General features: G+C 49.3%; 1 protein-coding gene across 1 annotated transcript in view; it reads left to right on the top strand.

Moving 5' to 3' along the window:
• The window catches only part of EXTL1 (exostosin like glycosyltransferase 1), a 67,212-nt gene extending 52,096 nt beyond the window's left edge, over nucleotides 1-15,116 (top strand). The window contains exons 5-11 of the mRNA XM_028738787.2: nucleotides 333-465; nucleotides 2,403-2,521; nucleotides 10,466-10,561; nucleotides 10,999-11,085; nucleotides 12,997-13,157; nucleotides 13,733-13,904; nucleotides 14,608-15,116. Coding sequence (XP_028594620.2) covers nucleotides 333-465; nucleotides 2,403-2,521; nucleotides 10,466-10,561; nucleotides 10,999-11,085; nucleotides 12,997-13,157; nucleotides 13,733-13,904; nucleotides 14,608-14,796 — 957 coding nt within the window. The 3' untranslated portion in view covers nucleotides 14,797-15,116. The remainder of the gene's footprint in view (nucleotides 1-332; nucleotides 466-2,402; nucleotides 2,522-10,465; nucleotides 10,562-10,998; nucleotides 11,086-12,996; nucleotides 13,158-13,732; nucleotides 13,905-14,607) is intronic.
• The last annotated feature ends 2,491 nt before the right edge of the window (nucleotides 15,117-17,607 follow it).

The following is a 17,607-nucleotide window of genomic DNA, read 5'->3' on the forward strand; positions in this document are numbered from 1 at the left end:
GGTCAAATTGAACACCCTTGCAGGCCAAGACTGGCCAGCAGGTCAGAGGTCAAAGGTGTTGTCCCCCCCAAAAAAGTTTTCCCCCATCTGCCATAAGGTAACTATGGAAGCTCACCCCACAGGTGAATTTTGAACTGGGGTTTCTTGGCCTGCAGTTCAGACTCTGGGTGTCTGTGTGCCCCTAGTCCAGCCTTCCTTATCTTGAAGTAAGGAGGATGGTTTGCAGATGATCTCACAGGCCGGGTGACGCCCTCTCATCACCTGTCAGGTGCTGACAGCTTCAGGAGCGTAATGCTGCTTGCGTGATGACAGCTTTCTTTCTTTTTTGTCAGATCATAAAGGATCGGATATTTCATCAGGAATCCCGCCCAAAGTTCTTCTGGAACGCCCTTCCAGGAGGGCTGCTGGCACTGCCAGAATACTCCACCCACCTCAATGACTTCCCTTTCTACTATCTGCAACATGGTATGGGACTCTTCCCCCCCCCCCCCCCCCGCACCACCCCCGCTGTCACTTAACACATCACATTATGCCTTCTATTTGCTTTTTATTCCATTAGTGATGGATAAATCTGTCAGTTTCAGTTCCCCTTCTGTTCTCTCCCCCCACCAACCTTAAGTTCATTTCCACATCAGTCTATCATCCTCATGAAAATTTTCACCATCCTTAGCACACATCACATATTTTTGCAAACAATTTCCCCCAGGATGATACATTCTGTATTGTTATTTCTCCCAATATGTGCACTTTTATGTGCATTTTCTCTTAATATGCACATTTTTGTACATGTGGCTTGGTTGGAGAACTGAATCACAAGCACAAATTTTGAATTATTTTGTAAAATTTGCATAGTTTTTTGGATAGCATGAACTGAATCGAAATTCTCACCCATCCCTAATTATTACAATAATGATTACTGTCTTATTTATGCACAGTCCTTACTGTGATGCCTGAGTGGGTGACTCCCCCTACATATTTTTGCTACATCCTCTGTAAACCTTGGAGCTTACCCTTGCATGCTGATACTGTCCTCTTGCCTTTTCCAGTGGTCCCATTTTAGCTACAATTCTGCCGGCATCTGGCAGCTGTGTTTGCTATTAGAAGGAACGATGGTTATTACTGCACCATCAGGGCACATCCTTGCACAGAGGCCTATATTCCCAAGGAGCCTGAAAGCAATGGAAGGGATTAAACAAAGTTACGGAGTGTAGAGCAGGCAGGGCTGCCCACCTGTCATTCACACCTGATGCCATAGTGATGGCAGGTGATGCTTCTCTTTGAAGGCCCGATTGACAAGGCTTCAAAGTAAACTGCAGAGCTTTCAAACAGCCCTTTGTCAACATCCTCACACAGGGATGTTTACAAAGGGCTTTCAGACCCCCACCCCTACCCCCACATTTCTCCTTCAAACTGTGGAGCTTAGAAGAAGAGGGAGGAGTGTTGGAGGTGCATTCACACCCACCCTCCACACTTCTCCTTTAAACCTTAGCAGAGGTTTGAAGGAGAAACTCAAGGAGCGTTTGAAAGCCTTGAGCAAGGTGTACTCCTACTGCTCACCAGCTGATGGGTGGGAGCGCACATTCACATGCCTCCCCTCCAAGCTTGTCCTTCAACCCTCTGCTGAGGTGTACACTAGAAATAGAGAAGGGGGCAAAAAGATAATAGCAACACCAACTGTCTGGTACGTAATGGAAGGGCAGGTGCCGCTACAATAGAGCAGCGGCATAGCGTGGGTTGCCGGTGCCCAGGACATGGCAAGTTTTGCCCCCCCCAGTGGACTGGGCAGCTAGGGTGGGGGCCAGGAGGGCCCATGCAGAGCCCACGCAGAGGGTGAATGGAGTCTGCTTCAAACAGGCTCCTGGTCCTCTGCCTCCATCCACCTGGCCACTAGACCAACCCGCCTGCCTCCGCGCCTCAGTTGCAAAGGCTCTGTACCTGTCATAGGGGTGCCTGATTATATCCCCTCAAAAATGTGCACCAGGGGCCATGGTTCCCCTATACCCACATGCTACGCGTCGGCAATAGAGACCCAGTTCCTATGCCATGCCTAATGGACCTCCTGATGAGATGGTATCAGCTGAAGGCCTTCCTGCAGAGTGCAGTGATAGGTACTGAGATGATCTTTTAGGTTTCGTGGTCCCAAGTCGTACAAGGGCTTTATACACCTTGAGCAGCCAGTGTGATTCTTTTAGCACCAGGATCACATGATGGGCGATATTCCACCCCAACGATCCCCCAAGCCACTCCATTTTGCCCCACTCTCCCTCTTTGCCCTTTCCTCTGTTGTTTTGCGTTGCAGTACGGATGGCAAGTTCCTTGGGACAGGCAGGGCTGCATGGAAAAAGTGGGGCACGAGGAGCGGTTTTGGTATTTCATACTAATTGTGTTTCTCCCTGTAACAGGATCCAGCCCCTCCAACAAATTTACAGCATTCATCCGGGCTGTCTCACCTATTGTCTCCCTTTCTCAACCCATCCTCAAGCTCATCCAAGCTGTCTCTGGGTCCCAGTACTGCGCCCAGGTAAGCAGGAGGTGTGGCTTGTCCTACCTATGGTATAGTACAGTGGCTTTCTGGGAGAACTGCACACCCTGACTTCTAGGTTCTACCACCTCGTCCCTACCTTTATTCTTTCCACCGTTCCGTGGAGTAAGGTAACTTTAGATTCTGGTCTTAATGCTGTTATCAGAGGAGCAGAGGGGAGAGGAACTGTTTTGATCAGGTCTAAAGAACCTTTGGCCCTCCCAATATCGCTGAACTACAACTCCCCTCATGCCTGGCCATTGGCCATGTCTGCTGGGGCTGATGGGAGTTGTAGTTCAGTGACATCTGGAGGCCCAAAGGTTTCCCTGCAGCTGCTTTATATGCCCATATGTGTTACATCACTTGCATCAAATGGTGATATGCTAACTCTGCTGCATTTGGGTGGTCCTTGTGCTCATTCTGCTGAATAGGGCTGTGGGCGTCTGCCCTAAATGGTGCCAGTGTAACAATTCCTGTCCTACTGCTGCTGCCCTTTTTAAAAAAATACTCTCCAGTAATCTTTGATGAAGTGAGACGTTCTTCCGCCCCTCCATAAATATGCACCCATATGCACCAAGGCATAATGTCAGAGATGGCAGATTTATTTGGAATGGTTGGCAGCTTGGAGGAAGCACCTGGGTGGGCATACAGCCACCGCTGCTGCCAGCAGGTGCTCACCTCTCCTTCTACCTGCAGGGCAAGTCCTGTCAGCAATTATGTCTTGCTGAAGAAGAACTCTGCCAACAGGCCTCACCCATCTCAGGCCACCCCAGGTGCTCAGAAATGCACAGCAGCAAATTGGCCTGGGCACGCCAGCCCAGGATGCCCTTGCACCCTAGATCCAGGCCATGTTTACTCTGAAGTAGGGGTAGGTGAGGTAGGTGAGAACCAAAACGCCAGCTTTCTTTCCAAATGTGCGTTTCTGCGAATTCTGAGACGCAGCTCTCCAGCCAAGTAATGTGTACAATTTCGATAAAAAATGCATATGTTAGTGAAAGTGACATTCAAAAATGCATTGTATTAGGGGAAATGGCTTGGCAAAAATGTGTCTGTTAGGCGGAATGACATGAAAGTATATATTAGGAAAAATTCACAGTAAAATGCTACTGAATTTTCATAAGGATCTTTATTTAAAAATAATAATAATAATAATAATTATACTTTTATAAGAAACATGGAATTATAGAGTTGGAAGGGACCATAAGGCTCATCTAGTCCAACCCCTTGTGACGGAGGATTCTTTTGCCCACTGTGGGCCTCAAACCCATGACTCTGAAATTAAGTCTCATGCTCTACCAGCTGAGAACTGAATTTGGGAGAGGGAACTAAGAGAAGTGGAATTTATAGATTAATCAGGGGGCCCATTTTACTTCAGCTGAACTTGTTCAAAGTACATATGTTCAGGCACCCAGTCTCAGGTGGTATGTGGTAGACGGAAGACTGTGTTTTCTCTGGGAGGCTGGGCTGGCTCAATATATTTTGCTGCCTGAGGCTGAGTAGCAAATGCTGCATCCTGTCTCCCAAATCAAAATGTATCGCACTCAAGGCAGTTCAAGTCATTACGCCCCATGAAGCAGATGGAACACCCCACTGTATACCTCTTCCTATTCCCTGCTTCTAAAAGAATGTGATAATAATAAATAGCTTCCAATTTGCCCTTTAATGACACCCAGTAGCCTGAGGCTGCAGCTTCATTCTGCCTGATGGTAGGGCTGGCCTCTGAGAGAGGCCCAGCTCCCTTGTTCGGTCATGCCACAAAAGATTTGTGGCTTTGGGCTGCCTCCCAATCGGTAGAGCCGGAATGCCAACCCATAAGATTGTTGCGAGGAGAAAGCAGGATATTGATCTGCAACCTATTCACAACCCTGGAGGTAGGGCAGGAAAGAACAGGGGAAGCCTACAAAAATGCAGCCATTCTGGTCTTATCCAAGCAGAAGCAGTTCTTGTTGAGGTGTCATCCACAATGGCATGGCGCCAGCTACAACCAGGAGGTGAGGCAACAAGTCCTAAACAAGCACACCGCACAATGGAAATTCAGCTCTTCCCTTCTGATTTGCTACCCTTAATTTTTTTTTATCTCAGCTGTGTACACAGCATGGGATTTAATGCACCTTTCCCCAAGAATTCTGGGAACTGTAGTTTGCTTAAGCTTCTGGGGGTTGTAACTCAGTGTGTGGTAAACTACAGTTCCCATGATCATTTGCCCAGTAGGGTGTGTGCCTTACATGTATGGTATATACACAGCCTTTATTGTGCATGGTCCTCCCTGCCCTATTCATTTTATTGTTTATGAAGATGAGGATTATGTTTTGGTCAGCAAAGTGGAGTCTTGTGCTTTTTCTAGGGATGGGGCAAAATCCATCTCCATTTTGTGTCTTTTAAAATAATAATATGGACTCTGCAGGACCAATATTTAGCTGAGTCAAGCTGCAATGAAATAGCAGAATTGTGATAGCCAGTCTTGTGCAAAACCACCATATTATTAGTATTTTAAAGGTTGATATATTTCCCCTTTTTTTACTTTGTGAAGATCTTGAGAAATTAGCTCCTTCAAGTTGGGTTCTTGAATACAGACATGCCTCCAGGCTGCAGCAGTCAGTGGAAGTAGGAACCCTCTTTTTGTCACTTGGGCCTCTGGAAATAAAATGGCCATATTGGGCAAGTGGAAATAGGGATGTGGCAATAGAGAGCAGCCAATGAAACACAACCTCACAAGTGACCGCTCGCCCACCCCTCCACACCAACTGTGACAGAAGATGCATTGTGGCTCATTTTTACAAATAGGATTCTCCATGGTATGGGAAAATCTGCATGAAGTGTAACAAAAGTATGGGCTGGCATTCCATTGCGATGATGATACCCTGTGGAACCTGCCTCTGACATGCACATACAAGTCACTGAGATCACACAACAGCTCTCCCGTGTGAAATTGCACAATAAACTCACAGCTGGAAGCAAGCTAGATGGCCTAAGCGGCACTTTCCTTGAGTTCATGATTGTGAGTGGAAGAAAATGCTGCTCAAACCTCTGCAAAAGACAGAAGAAAAAAAGAGTGCAAAGTAGCCCACCACAATGATTTCTCTTCCCATGCATGGCAGTCCCCATGAGGGACAGCTGCAGATTCCTGCATTGCTGGGGGTTGGACTAGATGATCCTCAGGTTCCCTTCCAACTCTATGATTCTATGGTAATAGCTTCTGGGTGGCCATATTAGCACAACAAGTAAAGGCTGCTAGACATGCTGGCCTCATAAGAAGAATTGTTTGCATCCTTGGGGAAATGTTGTAGTTAAGTGATACAGGCTGTGTGCATGCCATACATTTAAAGCACATAGCTTCCCCGCCAAGAATCCTGGGAACTGTATTTTACCCCTAACTGAGCTACAGTTCCCAACGCCTTTAACAAACTACAGTTCCCAGCGTTCTTTTTGGAGGGAGGGGAATCTTGTGCTTTAAAGCCATAAAGCACACGTTTTGCATTCAGAAGATCCCAGGTTCAGCTCCCAACCTCTCCAGAGAGGGCTCTGAAAGATCCCTGTCTGAAACCCTGGAGAGCCCTTTCCACAGCCATCGTAGATTGTGCTGAGTCGATGGAACGATGCACTCGCCTGATGTAAAAGGCCTCATCCTACGTTCCTGCGTTAACTTTCTAGCTCATGCAGAAGGCGAAGAAGATGTGGAGTGGGAAACTCAAATCGCTGGAGAAATATAAAGCCTTCTTGCTAAATTAAACGAAATAGACCCATTACAATATGCGCTCTCCCCCACGAGAGTCTTTTATTAGCAACGATGCTTTGCTTTTAGTAATAATATTGAGGTTGTATTAAAGTGCATACTCTAGATGTCATCTATTAGAGCGGAACTGTAATTGCTTCTAGCATGGTAATTATATGGTCGACGGTAAGTATTCTTTTCTAAAAGAAAAAAAAATATTAGAGATACAAACATAAAAATAAATCCTTTGAAATAGGATGTGGGGCAAGCTAAACACAAAGACAGTTGCCATCAATCCAGGGAAAGTTTCTCATAAAATGCAGCCTAAGGCTGACATGACGCCATTCATGCAGGTAGGGAAGGTTTTCTTTCAGCCAGATAATGCTTCTTGCTTGCCTCAGTGGGAGGTGTGTCTGTAAGTTGATATTCTTGCTCTGCCCACTTTTGCCCCTGACGCCACCCACCACTGGAATTTGACCTGGAAAGTTGCCTAGAAGGGAATGTACCGTACTTTTCCGTCTATAAGATGCCCCCATGTATAGGACACCTGCTATTTTTGGGGACCCTAAGAAAATGGGGGAGATGGTACAGAGTTGTTGAACTTTTTTTAGGTGGGAATGCCGAAAATCACTCACCCGCATATGTCGCAAAATCCGCCTCCCGTCTGTCCCATCGGTGGCAGAAACTGCCTATCGCCCACCCAACTGCCGGAGTGTCAATCAATACCACCTATTGACGCAGCAACCAATAAAGCGCACAATAGCCGCTGACAGACGCAGCAGCAACCAATAAAACGTCCACCCTATGCACTACCCATGTGTAAGACGACCCCCACTTTTTAAGCATTACTTTTAAGGAAAAAACTTAATCTTATACACGAGAAGGTACGGCAACTCAAGAGGCTGAAATGGCTTCCCCATCCCTGGTCCTGATATTAAACAACTACAGGCCAAGGAACAGGAGACTTTATACAGTGGTACCCCGCAAGACGAACGCCTCGCGAGACGAAAAACTCGCAAAACGAAAGGTTTTTTCGTTTTCGAGTTGCCTCGCAAGACGAATTTCCCTATGGGCTTGCTTCGCAAAACGAAGCTTGCCCCGGGGACAGCGGGTCTTCTCTTTTGAAGCAAGGGGCGGCGGGGAGATCGCTTCTCCCCACCGCCCCTTGCTTCAAAAGAGGTCCGGGGGCAGCGGGAAGCGCTTCCCGCTGCCCCCGGACCTCTTTTGAAGCAAGCGGCTGCGGGGAGATCGCTTTTCTCCGCAGCCGCTTCCTTCAAAAGAGGTCCCGGACCCCTTTTGAAGCAAGCGGCTGCGGGGAGATCGCTTCTCTACGCAGCCGCTTGCTTCAAAAGAGGTCCCGGACCTCTTTTGAAGCAAGCGGCTGCGGGGAGATCGCTTTTCTCCGCAGCCGCTTCCTTCAAAAGAGGTCCCGGACCCCTTTTGAAGCAAGCGGCTGCGGGGAGATCGCTTCTCTACGCAGCCGCTTGCTTCAAAAGAGGTCCCGGACCTCTTTTGAAGCAAGCGGCTGCGGGGAGATCGCTTCTCTACGCAGCCGCTTGCTTCAAAAGAGGTCCCGGACCTCTTTTGAAGCAAGCGGCTGCGGGGAGATCGCTTTTCTCCGCAGCCGCTTCCTTCAAAAGAGGTCCCGGACCCCTTTTGAAGCAAGCGGCTGCGGGGAGATCGCTTTTCTCCGCAGCCGCTTGCTTCAAAAGAGGTCCCGGACCCCTTTTGAAGCAAGCGGCTGCGGGGAGATCGCTTCTCTACGCAGCCGCTTGCTTCAAAAGAGGTCCCGGACCTCTTTTGAAGCAAGCGGCTGCGGGGAGATCGCTTTTCTCCGCAGCCGCTTCCTTCAAAAGAGGTCCCGGACCCCTTTTGAAGCAAGCGGCTGCGGGGAGATCGCTTCTCTACGCAGCCGCTTGCTTCAAAAGAGGTCCCGGACCTCTTTTGAAGCAAGCGGCTGCGGGGAGATCGCTTTTCTCCACAGCCGCTTCCTTCAAAAGAGGTCCCGGACCCCTTTTGAAGCAAGCGGCTGCGGGGAGATCGCTTTTCTCCGCAGCCACTTCTTTCAAAAGAGGTCCCGGACCCCTTTTGAAGCAAGCGGCTGCGGGGAGATCGCTTTTCTCCGCAGCCGCTTGCTTCAAAAGAGGTCCCGGACCCCTTTTGAAGCAAGCGGCTGCGGGGAGATCGCTTTTCTCCGCAGCCGCTTGCTTCAAAAGAGGTCCCGGACCCCTTTTGAAGCAAGCGGCTGCGGGGAGATCGCTTCTCTCCGCAGCCGCTTCCTTCAAAAGAGGTCCAGGGAACACCTGCCCCAGCCGCCCCGCTTCGGAACGCTGCTCCGAAGCGGGGCTGTGGGGCGGGAACCTCTCCCCCCGCCGCCGGGCATCGGAACGATGCCCCGATGCCGGGCGGTGGGGCGGGAACCTCGCACCCTGCCGCCGGGCATCGGAACGAGGTCCTGGACCTCTTCTGAAGGCAGGCGGTGGCAAAAGTCTTTGCTCCCCCCGCCTGCCTTCCCGGGACAGCGGAGACTTCTCCGCTGCCCCGGGCGATCTTAAAATGCTGGCGGGCGGGAGCGAAGCGTTCGCTGCCGACCCCCAGCATTTTAAAATCTCCCCGGGGCAGCGGAGACTTCGCTCCCGCCCGCCAGCATTTTAAAATCGCCCCGGGACAGCAGGGGCTTTTAAAATGCTGGCGGTCGGCAGCAAAGACCTCCTGTCCCCGGAGCTTGCAGGGCGGGAGGTGGGAAGAAGGGCTTTTCTTCCCACCGCCAGCCTTCAGAACAGCCTTCTGAAGGCTGGCAGTGGGAAAAAAACCCTTGTCCCCCCCTCCCCCCAGCCTTCAGAAGAGGTCGGGGGACAGACTGTCCCCGGACCTGGTCTGAAGGCGGTTTCCCTAGGAACGCATTAATTGATTTTCAATGCATTCCTATGGGAAACCGTGCATCGCAAGACGAAAAACTCGCAAGACGAAGAGAATTGCGGAACGAATTAATTTCGTCTTGCGAGGCACCACTGTACTATTCTCTCCAGGTTTTTTTGTTTTTATACAAAACATGGGTGAGGCCCCTGGCAACTCCCCGGTCTGTTTGATTAAAAAGGTTAATCAAGGTAAGGGTACTTTTATTTGCTGGTGTAGAAGAGGGCTGGGCTGGCTTGACCGTGGGTTTCGGAGGGAGTTACTGTATGTACACACAGAGGTAAACACACCTTCCTTACTATCTAAATACACACACATGCAAACATATTCAAAAAACCTCAACCCAGGCTGTCTGATTACATACAGATAGGTTTGCCAGCTTTTGCACCTGAGTTGTCCCTTTAAGGCCGTTTGATTTGCAGCAATGAAGCTGGGGACTGGTTATTAATTCCATGCCATTAACTAGCTTCACTTTCTGAGTTCTGCAGACCAAAACTCTCGTAAAGTCCCAAAAGCAAGCCAGTTTCAGTTTGCTTGTTTTTAAAATCCGGTCCATTGGTGACCTTTCATATACAGCCTTTTGAAGTTAGGATGGAGTGGGGGGAAGTTACCTTTTATCTGAGAACTCCAGGTAGATAAAAGCATCTTCCTCCACCCTAAAGCTCTTTAAGAAATGTGCACTACCTGCAAAGGGGCCATCCTTCTGTTCTATATCGCCTCCCTCTCCCCCCCCCCTTTATAATTCGCTCTCCTTTTAACATAAGCAAGATAAAACCCATTTATCCACCTTCCTCCAACTTTCAGTCAGCTGCTTGGATGAAGGTGGAAGGCCAGCATCACATGGTCTACTCTACTCCAAGAATGCTTCACCTGCAGCCTATGGGGCCGTATCCAGCCCACCAAGCCACAGGAAGTGGCCTGCCAGCCCTTGAAGCCAATCAGATTGGGAGATAAAGCACTCTGCCTGATCTTTAGAGAGCCACTTCTGGAGGGCAGCGAGAGCACTTTATCTCATGATATAAAACCCCCCTGACTGCTCTTCAGAGATCCTCTCTAAAGAACAGACAGAGGGATCTTTTATCTCTGATCCTAGGGTTGAGATAAAAGCAGGAAGAGGCGTTATCTCTTAAGATGAAAAGGCAACATTCCCCCTCACTCCTGATCTGGGGTGGGGTTAGCCTTAGAATGATCTGTAGAAAGTAAAAGGCAACCTGCTCCCCAGCTGTGTGGTAGGGAGTGTGCACACATTTGTCTGTGACAGTTGATGCATGATTCTGTGAGTGATATGCCTCCTCTTCTTCTTTCTTTAAATACAGATTTTAGTTTTATGGAGCTGTGAGAAGCCACCCCCACAGAGCAGTAAATGGCCGCAGACAACGGTACCTTTGACCATCATCCAGGGCAGCGGCAAGGTAAGCTGCCTTTGACTGCCGTGGAGGAGATATAGAAGTTAAAACATTGGCATTAACGTACCCCGGATAAATGCAAATGAAATTCTTCTTACAATTCTTCACAGTAACATATCAGGGTTTATTTTGCCCCGAGTTCTCTCATTCCAATAGGAAATAAACTCTGATTTTTCAGTAAAGGTGTTATCATGTCTTCCCTGCCTAACCATAACCATTATTTGTGAATTTAATCATTGGTGCAATATGCCAGATTTTACTTATTCTTTTCCTTTTGGTATTCCTTCCTTTTTTCATGCCTGGTCTACGGTTATTCGTGCTGCATGAAGTAAATGAATGGTCATTTCTTGATCTTCCTTCAATAATGTTTTCTTGATATGCCTAAATACTATGGGGTCATTTTGATCCATGTCCCTCTTGTGTCTCCTTCTCTTCCGCTGAAGGTTAGTGACCGGTTTTTGCCTTACTCCGCCATTGGGACAGATGCGGTGCTGAGTCTGGATGAACACACCAGCCTCTCAACCGGTGAGGTGAGGCAGCTCTCCTGAGCCTTTTAATGGTTTGTTCGCAGACATGGGCACCCATAATATATGGGCATGCCAAAGGGCATAATATTTGATGGGCAGTGCCCTGCACTCACACTCACAATTGAAGAGACACAGCACAAAAGGAAAAGAGGCTGGGAGGGAGGAGGGAAAAAAACAAGCTTAGGCACTAATTCTTAGATAATAAAGTTATTGTAGTGAGCAACAGGAATGGAATTTTGTTGGGAGGTGAGTCAAAAGCTGCTGGTCTTTTAGCTGAGCTGCTTGGTGAGGCCTTGCACTCGCATCTCTCTCCTTCTCCCACAACTTGGTAGAATTTCTCCTTTTCAGCTGGTGAACTGCCAGCAAGGTAAGACCTTTGCCTTCACCATCGTGAGCTGAGTGAGTTCCAGCTGCTCAGCCTCACTCCCTTGCCGCAAAGGTCCTCAGCGGGGAGCTGCTGCCTGGCAACACCAGGGAGGGCCAAGGATGAGAGCAGGAAATGCCGCCTGCATCAGCCTGGCATCATTTGGGCACTGTGCTATTTCTGTTTCCGATAGGGCTGGTCCAAGACATTTTGCTGTCTGAGGTGGAGCAGCAGATATCACCCTCATTCCCAGATCAAGATGAATAACAGGCACAAGGCAGTATAAATGTTTGGCATTTCGGGCAGAAAATCCCCCAGACACCTTCCACGCCCCACAGCAGTAGTAAAAAAACACAATAAAAATTAAATAACCAACAATTTCCAGCACTCCCAAGACATCCAGTACCTGCTGGATGAGGCAGCTGCCTCACTCTGCCTAATGGCAGAGCTGGCTGTGATTCATGATACTACACTTGAATATGATTGCATTCTGCACATTGCTTGTATGCCACCATGAGAGCCTTGGGCGGCGGGGGAAGGGTCTGTAAAGCAGGAAATAAGTATTCTGAATCAGGGGTTCCCAAAGTTTGGTCTGTAGACCACCAGTAGCCCCTGTACTTCATTCAGGTGGTTCACAGGAATGACTCTGGAAGCCAAGCCTTATGAGGAACGGTTGAGGGAGTCGAGCTGGTGATAAGGACATAGGAAGGTATCTTACAGAGAGTCAGATCACCGGTCCATCTAGCTCAGTATTATCTACACAGACTGGTAGCAGCCCTCCAGGGTTTCAGGAAGGAGTCATTTTCCTGGCCCTACCTGGAACCTAGGACCTTCTGCTTGGAAAGCAGATGCTCTCCCACTAAGCTGAAGCCCCGGCCTTTTGAGGATCATGCATTTAATTGCTTTAGGGAGTGGTGATCAAGGGAGAAGTGCTGTTCTTTCAAATAGGGCTTGGAGGAGTAGACAGCTTGGGTGGGGAAGATGTCATTCTTTTATTTAAAAACATACAGGCGTGTTGACTTTTCCCAGAGCAAATGCAGCAAAATGCTTAGTAAGTCACTTCTCAAACAGGCAATCACCTGAATGGCCACCAACTTGGGTGTCTTTAAAAGAGGATTAGACAAATTCCTGGAGGATAAAGTTATCAGTGGCTACTAGCTTCAGTTGGTGTGTTCTACTCCCACACTGTCGGAGGCAGTGTGCCCCTGAGTACCTGCTGGGAATCACACACTTAAGAAATCCCCTGCACATGGAAGACTAGCATTTCAAGGAGGAAGCTAGGCTCAAATCCTTTCCTCTTGCCTTTCTGTGTGCAGGGAGTTCTTAGCAAAAGGGAAGCATTCAAACATGAGATTGCCCCACAGCATTCTGAAGTGGCACAGTCCTAGGAAGTAGATACCACCTGCTCTTCTTGCACGGTTGGATTGGCTGTTCTTGTTCCACAATCTACTAAAAAATGCTGGAGAAGGGATGGTGGCTGGGAAGCAGTATCCTTTCTTGGAAGAGCGGTGCGCTTATCCTCTTCCTTCTCTCTCTTCCTAACTCTCCAGGTTGACTTTGCCTTTGTGGTGTGGAGAAGTTTCCCCGACCGGATTGTGGGCTTCCCTATGCGCAGCCACTTCTGGGATGCCAGCAAGAGCCAGTGGAGCTACACTTCAAAATGGACCAATGAGTTCTCTATGGTCCTCACCGCAGCTGCATTCTACCACAGGTACCCCCCCTCCCTTCCTCAGCTATCACTACTGATAATTACAAGTGGAACCTGCAACAAAATGTTGCAGCGTTCTCCTGCTCAGCCTTCCAACCAGCCAGCTGTGCTCTCATCTAGGGTTCTCCATTCTGTTCTCCTCCCCTCCTGGTTTTCTGTTTTTTCCTTCCACACCCACCCCTTGCTTCGACTGTCTATTGCCACTGAGCGCAGCCCCACCAACCTCAGTCTACCCTCAGTGCCCCCCCCTTGCCTGCCTTCTTTCTTACATCCAGTCCAGAGGGTGGCCCTGCCTGTCAACTTCCTCCTCCTTAGTCCCACTGCTGCCTTTGAAGAAGAAAAAGAGGACAGAAATAGAATTAGTTTACTCCATCTGTCATTGGTTCTGGCTGCTGTTGGGCTTTGGCTCCCCCTACTGTTGGCCTCGTTGCCTTCTGCCCAACCAGTTCCAATGAGCACCAGCCCCATCCGCCCCTACTAGACCACTGATTCCCTGAACCGTCCGGAGATAAGTCAGTAATGCACCTGTTTCTCCTTTCCTGCCACTTTACGATGCCTCCGTTTCTGCCCCTCGACAGGTATTATCACAGCCTCTTCACCAATTATTTGCCTGCTAGACTAAGGAGCCTTGTTGATCAGATTGCCAACTGTGAAGACATACTGATGAACTTCCTGGTTTCTGCTGTCACCAAGCTACCTCCCATCAAAGTGACCCAGAAGAAGCAGCACAGAGAGAGTCCTCCACAGCAGGTACAAGGTGTTTACTGGCCAACATGGGGAGTAGATGGGAAAAGAGCTGAACAAGAGTTGTTTCCACATCATTTCCCCTCCAATAGTCATTTGGACCCCTGAAATGTCACTCCAGATCTGCCTTCCCCAAGCTGGTGCCCTCCAGATGTTCCAAACTACGACTCCCATCAGTCCCAGCCAGAGAAGTGCAAATTTTGAACAATAGCTGTTGTTTGTGCATTGTGTTGGAAAGAATTAGGTGTTTCCTCACTAAAATGCAAACAAAGTCACATGTCTCCCTCATTCCCTAGGCTAGACTCTGCCCCCCGCATGGGGTGTTCACATATAACATTCAATACGTGTTGCTGCTGTGTACCTGTGCACAGACATAGTTAAGCTGTACACTCGTACACATGCTCACTTGCAAGGCTCAGTGAGTACACAACCTGTGTACACAATGGCTGAGCTGTACAAATCAACAAGTGCTCACTCTTTCACACAAACTTTCACGTGTGTTTAGAGCCAGTTTATACCTGACTCTAGATGTGAACAGCCCTTATGTGAAATCTCTATGTGAATTGCAGAAAGGAGAAGCCACGAACCCTTGCATGGCTTCCGAATAGCACTTTTGCAACATCCTTTTGTTTTGCAGGGGGCAGGGGGTTAATTCACAGCAATGTGTCTGAACTCTCCCTCCCATTGCCTGCCTTTGTTTCCCCTGCAGCTGTTGAAGAGCGCTCCCCCATCCAATGGGAACCTTCATTTCTCCCAGCGCCAGGAGTGCGTCAATCAGTTTGCAGCCTGGTTTGGGTACATGCCTCTGGTGCATTCCCAGTTCCGCCTGGACCCCGTGCTCTTCAAGGACCAGGTGTCCGTGCTGCGGAAAAAGTACCGGCATCTAGAGAGAGCCTAGCTCCGGAGAGAGCAGGAAGAGACCTCTTCCCTCTGGGAGAAGAAATCATGCAGAAGGAGCACTGGCAGACCCGTATTGGACACTGGGAGTACCTGCAGTGCTGTGGCACACAGATGGGTTGCTGAGCTGGGACCATTCCATCAGTAGCATTGCAAGGAAGGAGACTACAGACCACCCCATGGGGCACTGCACCCAGAGCCTTCTAACTTTCGATACTGAAAGGAGGAATACTCTCGTCTTGCTGGTAGCTGTGGAGATGCCAGATGAATTTTCAGTCTTTATTGGGTTTTACCAGTACAAATAAAGGTTTGCAGGAATTGGCTCTGTCTCTCCCTGATTGCTTTTAACAGGACTGCTTTTTTCATTGTCTTCACTTCAGATAGAATTGTCAGCATTTTTTCTGACGTAACCTCAGTTGCCTGGAATTTATTGGAGTGATCTACTATCTCACCCTGCCGCTCATATGCTGGAACTAGAGGATACACCATATACATATACACATACACACACACACAATTTCTTTGTTATTCCCTGCTTTCCAGCAGATGCAATTTTAAAATAGGTAGGTAGGTAGGTAGATACTGGGAGGGTGGGCTGGAAGCACTCTGCACATGCTCAAAACAATGTATCCTTTCATTGTTTTTTTCTTCTTTCTCCTGGTTTTTGAATTGGAGGGAAAGGTTGGGGGTCCTGTCATGAAATATGCTAACTCCACCCTTTGATTCATGCACTTTTAGCCAGTGGAGGCTGGTGCATCAGGGCAAATGGGGCAGTGTCTTAGTCCAGCCTCAGTCTGCCCTCAGCACCTGCCTGCCTTTCTACTTACCGTATTTTTCGCTCTATTGGACGCACCGGACCACAGGACGCACCTAGTTTTTAGAGGGGGAAATCAAGGGAAAAAATATTATTCCCGCCCCCCCAGCCCCAAAGAGCAACGGACAGGCTGCACGCAGCCTGTCCACTTCTCCCAGACCTTCTCGGGGCTGCGGGGGAAGCCCGGGTTCCCCCCCCCCAGCCCCAAAGAGCAAAGAAGCCAAGACAGCGCGCGGGGTCCATAGCCGCACAACCTCTCCAGCCAGGAGCTAAACCTCTCCAGTGCAGCTAAAGAAGAAGACAAGGCAGCAAGCGCGATCCATCTCGCTCGCTGCCTTGGCTTCTTCTTTAGCCTTGCGCAGCATCTTTAGTCTTGTGCAACGGGATGGATTGCGCATGCTGTCCACCGGGGCTGGACTAGATGACTCCTGGGGTTCCCTTCCAACCCTGCAATTCTATGACCTCGGAAGGTGTTTGGGGTCTCCACCACTGGAGGCTTTTAAGCAGCGGTTGGGGGACCATCTGCCTGGCGTTCTTTAGCTGTGATTCCTACATTGTGAGGGGGCTGGGCTAGATGACCCTCGGGTGGCCCTCCCAACTCTATACAGTCCTACAGTTCTGCGGCAGGAGATCCACAGCCACTTCACACAATGCCCACTCCCAATTTTCATTGGAGAGACATGTGGCTTCACTGTCTAGGTAGGTACCCCCCTACCTGCCACACTTCCCCCACCCCACTTAAGCTGGGGGGGGGGGGAATCCGCTGAAGCCTCCAGCAGCGGAGGACTCATGGTCCCCTTCCTTCCCTCCTCCGTAGTTGCTTTGAAGGAGGAAAGTGGGAGAGGAGCTGCTTACACGAGTGTAAGCTGCCCCCCTCCCACTTTCCTGCTTCAAAGCAATCACGGAGGGGGGAATCTGCTGAAGCCTCCAGCAGCGGAGGATCCATGGTCCTCTTCCTTCCCTCCTCCTTAGTTGCTTTGAAGGAGGAAAGTGGGAGAGGAGCTGCTTACACGAGTGTAAGCTGCTCCCCTCCCACATTGCCGCCTCAAAGGGAACCCGGGAGGAGGGAATCTGCTGCAGCTTCCCCCACCTCCCGCAGAAGCCGCACGCTCTTTAAAGGGGCGGTGCGGCTTCTCCTGGGTTTTCTGGGAGGTGGGCGGATTCCCCCACCTCGTAGAAAAGCCTGCAGGAGCCGCACAGCCTTTAAAGAGGGCGCTGCTCTTGGGGGCTTTTCCCCCAGGAGGGAGAAGGGACTGCTACAGCCAGTCAGTCCCTTCTCCCTCCTGGAGAAAAGCCCGCAAGAGCGCACGAAGCTTGTGTGCGGCTCTTGAGGGCTTTTCCCGCCTGCCTCCCCCCTGCATTCGCTCCATAGGACGCACACACATTTTCCCTTGCTTTTTAGGAGGGAAAAAGTGCGTCCTATGGTGCGAAAAATACGGTATATCCATTCCAGGGTGTGAAACTGCATGTCACCTTCCTCCTCCTTAGTCTCAATGTTGACCTTTCAGATCTCAGAAGGAAGCAGGATGTGGACAAAAGTACAATTAGTGGGCTCTGGCGCCACCTACTGTTTGGCTCCCTGCATTCAGCCTTGCTGGTCCCAATGGGAACCAGCCACTACTGGTTTTAGCCAAATCTTTTTCATCTGTGGTAGCTGTCTAAAAACAGGGATTAAGGGACCCTCAGAAAAGGTAAGGGGATTGGGAGGACCCTTTGTCCTCTGTGATTTGATAAGTAGTATGTTTATTTGTTTTAAACCGCTTACTCTTGGAAAGGTAGGGTTGCCATATGTCCGGAATTTCCCAGACACTGAAATCAGAAGCAGTGTCTGGGCGGAAATTGCTGAAATTGTCCGGGAAAATACGAACATATGGCAATCGATGTCGGAAGTCGAGATTTTGGCAAATTTTCTTTAAAATAGCTCAGATTTTGCACACAATAAAAAGCTCAGCAACCTTTTGTCCAGATTTTCACTTTTTGAAATATGGCAACCCTACA

Source organism: Podarcis muralis, chromosome 7 (genome assembly GCF_964188315.1).
Source record: "Podarcis muralis chromosome 7, rPodMur119.hap1.1, whole genome shotgun sequence".
Classification (NCBI taxonomy): Eukaryota; Metazoa; Chordata; class Lepidosauria; order Squamata; family Lacertidae; genus Podarcis; species Podarcis muralis.